This window comes from Kryptolebias marmoratus, linkage group LG17, assembly GCF_001649575.2.
Source record: "Kryptolebias marmoratus isolate JLee-2015 linkage group LG17, ASM164957v2, whole genome shotgun sequence".
In the NCBI taxonomy this organism is placed as follows: Eukaryota; Metazoa; Chordata; class Actinopteri; order Cyprinodontiformes; family Rivulidae; genus Kryptolebias; species Kryptolebias marmoratus.
The window spans coordinates 26,614,795-26,620,529 of record NC_051446.1 but is presented as its reverse complement, the minus strand read 5'-3'; the positions used below and the strand labels follow the sequence as shown (position 1 = coordinate 26,620,529).

Here is a 5,735-nt window from a genome sequence, read left to right as displayed (position 1 = left end):
TCTGTGTGTAAAACAACAAACACACGGAGGTTAAAAACTATAATCTTTGACAGTTGAGGTGTAATTTAGGTTTAGTAGTAGTTTAGGTTTTCAGTGTTACTGAGATATTTTAGATTCATTTATTAGAATCTCACTGCCATGCATTTTTAAAAGGCAATAAATTCATAGATACACATTGTTGTCAACACATTTCACTTCAGTCTTATTCTAGATCCCTAAAACAACATTTGAGCTCATTTTTCCTTGTTTCACTGGTTTAATTTCTTTCTAAGGTGTCATCACTGTGTCCTACACAGGGACTTTTAAGTTGTTGTTGGGGCTCAGATGGCCCAGCTTTCAAAAGCCACGTGCACAGACAAGCTGATCTGTGCACAGCAGGCNGATTTGTGCACGTGCATTTGACAATTTGTGAGCCTAGCAAAGTCCTTTTTGTGCACATTTAAAAAAACTGTTTCTGTATTTGTGAATCTTAAGCATTCTTAAAAGACATAAAAGCATTGTTTAGATCAGGGGTCTCCAGTCCTGGTCCTCAGGGTCTCCATCCTGCAGGTTCTCCTTGTTCCTCTGCTCCAACACACCTGATTCAGAGGTTAAATCACCTCTTCATGTTCTGCAGAAGCCTGTTAATCACCCATTGATTCAGATCAGGTGTGTTGGAGCAGAGGAACAAGGAAAACCTGCAGGATGGAGGCCCTGAGGACCAGGACTGGAGACCCCTGGTTTAGATTCTTTAAATGGTGGATATGCTTTCAGTTTTTATATTGATTAAAATAAAGTTTGCTCCAATGATTTGTTGGGGGTGGAGGGACGATCTCTGTTTTTCCAAGATTGAAGGGTCCTGACCTCCCCAGGATTTCTGCCTATGCAGCAGAACTCTGACAATGAAGGTAAGTTTAATTCCAGCTAAGTTTCCTTTCTGGTTCCAGATTTATGAAGAGTCTTGTAAATACTCTGATAAGTGATGCAGACAAACTTCAGACCAGAACTTTAGTTTTCTAAACAATCTTGAGTGCTGGAAACGTTCCAGAGAGCCTGCTGCAGACTTTGCTGTGCCGCCGTGTTCCCGACTCCACAAATGACAGAAATGTTCCCACTCTGCATGTTTGAAGACTGTCCCTGTGCAGCTGCTGTCAGTCTTCCTCCTGGTTCCTCTGGTGAGCAGCTGCTCAGATCTGGTCCTCCCTCTGGACTGCAGAGACCTCTATGTTCAGGACAGCAGCCGACCCAGTGGAGTTTACACCATCTATCCCATCGGAGCCACGTCTGCCGTCCAGGTACAGGACTGCCACAGATTGATCTGGTCTTCCCAAGAAGACTTTCCCTCAGCTGATCCAGAACTCAGCTGCAGAACCAGAACCAGAGCTCACATCACGCCTGTTTGAAAGTCTCTGTGTCGGCTTCCTGTGTGTTGTAGAATCATTTTATTGGTTTGAAGGCTGTTTGTGCTCCTGATCTCACCTGTTTATCAGATTTACTTTAATAAGGCCTTCAGATCCCCTCAGCTCCTCTGGAAAAGTTCTCCTGATTGGACCTAAACCCACGGTGAGACGTCTCACCTGAGGACCTGAGATCAGCTGAGATCAGCTGAGGGTGGAGGTTTTTAAAAGAACTCGAGACTCACCTGTTCAGCTCAATTATTTATTCACAACTTTTAGGAAGATTTGTGTTAATTTGATCTCATTTAAGCTCACTTTCCCCCCTGACAGTTAATCACTGCCCCCTGCTGGTCACACATACAAACTGCAACATGTCAAACTTCAGAGTTTGTTATTGATGTCGGATTAAACATTTAAAAGCAGAGTTCATGTCTGATGTCATGTAAGACCTTTTTCCAGAACAACTTCTTTCTTGTTTTCTCTCCTCAGATAAACACACAGATCACTGCTGATAGGTGTACTTTGTTTTTATTCAGCAGAGTTAACACGTGTGGCAGCAGAGCTGCTGGATGGAAGGATTCGGATCATTTCAGAGGTTAGAAACAGAAAAATGTTCTACAGCAGCTCCTCTTTAACCTGTAGCTTCTCTTTAACCAGCAGCTCCTCTTTGACCTGCAGCTCCTCGTTGACCTGCAGCTCCTCTTTGACCTGCAGCTCCTCTTTAAACTGCAGCTTCTCTTTAACCAGCAGCTCCTCTTTGACCTGCAGCTTCTCTTTAACCAGCAGCTCCTCTTTGACCTGCAGCTCCTCTTTGATGTGCAGCTCCTCTTTAAACTGCAGCTTCTCTTTAACCAGCAGCTCCTCTTTGACCTGCAGCTCCTCTTTGACCTGCAGCTCCTCTTTAAACTGCAGCTTCTCTTTAACCAGCAGCTCCTCTTTGACCTGCAGCTTCTCTTTAACCAGCAGCTCCTCTTTGACCTGCAGCTCCTCTTTGATGTGCAGCTCCTCTTTAAACTGCAGCTTCTCTTTAACCAGCAGCTCCTCTTTGACCTGCAGCTCCTCTTTGACCTGCAGCTCCTCTTTAAACTGCAGCTTCTCTTTAACCAGCAGCTCCTCTTTGACCTGCAGCTTCTCTTTAACCAGCAGCTCCTCTTTGACCTGCAGCTCCTCTTTGATGTGCAGCTCCTCTTTAAACTGCAGCTTCTCTTTAACCAGCAGCTCCTCTTTGACCTGCAGCTCCTCTTTGACCTGCAGCTCCTCTTTAAACTGCAGCTTCTCTTTAACCAGCAGCTCCTCTTTGACCTGCAGCTTCTCTTTAACCAGCAGCTCCTCTTTGACCTGCAGCTCCTCTTTGATGTGCAGCTCCTCTTTAAACTGCAGCTTCTCTTTAACCAGCAGCTCCTCTTTGACCTGCAGCTCCTCTTTGACCTGCAGCTCCTCTTTAAACTGCAGCTTCTCTTTAACCAGCAGCTCCTCTTTGACCTGCAGCTTCTCTTTAACCAGCAGCTCCTCTTTGACCTGCAGCTCCTCTTTGATGTGCAGCTCCTCTTTAAACTGCAGCTTCTCTTTAACCAGCAGCTCCTCTTTGACCTGCAGCTCCTCTTTGACCTGCAGCTCCTCTTTAAACTGCAGCTTCTCTTTAACCAGCAGCTCCTCTTTGACCTGCAGCTTCTCTTTAACCAGCAGCTCCTCTTTGACCTGCAGCTCCTCTTTGATGTGCAGCTCCTCTTTAAACTGCAGCTTCTCTTTAACCAGCAGCTCCTCTTTGACCTGCAGCTCCTCTTTGACCTGCAGCTCCTCTTTAAACTGCAGCTTCTCTTTAACCAGCAGCTCCTCTTTGACCTGCAGCTTCTCTTTAACCAGCAGCTCCTCTTTGACCTGCAGCTCCTCTTTGATGTGCAGCTCCTCTTTAAACTGCAGCTTCTCTTTAACCAGCAGCTCCTCTTTAACCAGCAGCTCCTCTTTGACCTGCAGCTCTTCACGTGTCTCATTCACACACACTCATCCACTGCTTCTGTTCTGTTTTCTACTCTTTCTAAACACAGAACTTTCACGTTCTCACTCCGCTGAAGGCACATCAGGGGTTCAGGGTTTAACGCTGCGCAGATCAGACTTGGATGTTGTGTTGACAACATGATGGAAACTCTTCAATACATCCCATAATCAAGACCTAACACCATGGCATATCATTAATCATCGTATGTTGAGAAATCTTGAAAATGGTGTGAGATTCTGTCTGATCTGTTAGAGCTCAGAGTGTGTTGAGGATGACAATCAGAACCACTATTGTGTTTGCTCAGGTCAGTTAGCTGTGGCAGCCATCTTGAATCAGAACAACTCCAAAAGATGATCAGTTGGAGACATACATCTAAAACTTAGTTTCTGAGACTTTCATTAAAACCTGTCCTGTGGCTCCTGAGATATTTTGCTAACAGACATGCACACATACACACTTTGTGTTACCAAATAAATAAACGGACAGAAATATTCTGTCAGCAGGTTTAGGTCAGTCCAGTAGATTTTATCTGTCTGGATTTAAACAACAAGACTGTGGTACAAAACACAGCAAATGACATTATTAACTACAGCTAACCAACCTTAGCAAACACAAAACTGGATATAAATAAGTCCATTTAACAGATCTTGATCTAAGATCGGTGTGGTTGTAGCTGAGAGTCATCCCCAACACACTCTCTGAGGGCAACATGCTAGGCCTTTAATTTACTAAGTGGCTCTGATCTTGTTTAGATTTCATCTGTTAGGAAATATTTCATTTTGGAAAACGTTTTATTATGTATTTAACCTGCAGATCAGAAGTGAAACTGTTCCCAGATCTGGTGGAAGTTTGAACCGAATCAGAAATCTAAAAGCAGTTTGCCTGCCTGTCCCTTCAGCTCTTAAATGGCCTCGCTGCCTCTGATGGACTTCAGCTCCTGCTGGGTGGTGGACTGACGTCCTGATGAAGACGCTGCGTTCTCGTCTTCGTCCTGTCCGCAGCGCAGGGGGCGGGGCATCGCTCCCAGCAGGGCCTTCCTGAACATGGAACTGGAGAAGACGTAGACCACCGGGTCCAGAGCTGAGTTCAGGAAGTTCAGACCCAAAGACACGATGGTGAGCTGGGTGAAAGTGTAGAAGGCGGCGCAGTCCCACGGGCGGAACGACTTGATGACCCAAACACCGATGGTGGTCACCATGGTGGGCAGGAAACACACTATGAAGACGACCACAATGGCGGCACACATTCGCATGGCCTTGCGTACTTTGCCAGGTTTTCCCATCTGCCTCTGCTTCAGGAAGCTGGAGATCCGGATGGAGCAGAAGAGCAGCATGGCCATGGGGAAGATGAACTCCAGCACCGTCAGGATGCGGTGCATGCCCACCAGGATGATAATGGCGCGGGACGCCTCTTTGTAGGACGTGAAGAAGAAGCACTGGGTCCTGTCCCCTCTGCCTTTGATGTGGTTGTAGGCCAGCATGGGGACCCGAGGACTGATCACCAACAGCCAGACGAACACCGACACCACCGCAGCCTGCCGCTTCGTCATCTGGTTGAAGCGATGGTGAGGATGGACCACCTGGAACAAGAAGACACTGAGGAGTAGTGCTGAGTTTGAGTTCACCTTGCTCTTTTTAAACTGGTTCCTGATCAGCAACAAAACTGGATTATTTCCAACTCAAATGCTGACCAGATGTCGAGCTTTGCAGAGCAACACATCGTGAGGCAGCATATTGAGCATCAACACCTCTGCAACTGCTGCATGTACCTCCGGTTACAGACAAAACGCCACTTCCTTCAGGTCCAGGGTTTTCAGTATCAGGACCTAATAAAACAGATCTGATATTTCCCAGGTTCTAAGATGAGCCAACTAACCTCAAATGAACGGAAACTCAACCACCGAGTCATTATTTATTCAACAAAAAGTTCAAGAGGAAACATTAAAGACAGCTGCTGATCCTCTTAGCAGATTCACCCTGAAGGTCAGACCATGCAGTGCTCAGACTCTACAGGCCTCAGTTAGCAGGTCAAAGGTCAAAGGTTAAAGCCTCAACATGGCAGCTCGACTCAGGTTAATCTGAAGGAACCAGAAGACTTCTGGACCAGAACCAGACCAGAGGACAGATGTTTACCCAGAATGCACTGCAGCTATCAGCACGGTGGTGGAGGGCTGATGGTTTGGGCTGATTCTGGAGTCGGATGTGACAAACAGGACAATGATCCCAAACACAGCAGAACGGTCCAGAACCAGAACCAGAACCTCAGAGAGCTGAAACAACGTTGGAAAGAAGAGTGGGCCACAACTCCTCCACAACCAGGAACCCACTGAGAGTTCTGCTGCTGGAGGAGGTTCTGCTGGGTCA

At 46.5% G+C, this 5,735-nt stretch overlaps 1 protein-coding gene across 1 annotated transcript in view; it reads right to left on the bottom strand.

The window, feature by feature from the left end:
- Nucleotides 1–3,268: 3,268 nt before the first annotated feature.
- LOC108228980 (hydroxycarboxylic acid receptor 2-like) overlaps nt 3,269–5,735 on the bottom strand; it is a 3,976-nt gene continuing 1,509 nt past the window's right edge. Inside the window, exon 3 of the mRNA XM_017404621.3 lies at nt 3,269–4,951. Coding sequence (XP_017260110.1) covers nt 4,274–4,951 — 678 coding nt within the window. The 3' untranslated portion in view covers nt 3,269–4,273. The remainder of the gene's footprint in view (nt 4,952–5,735) is intronic.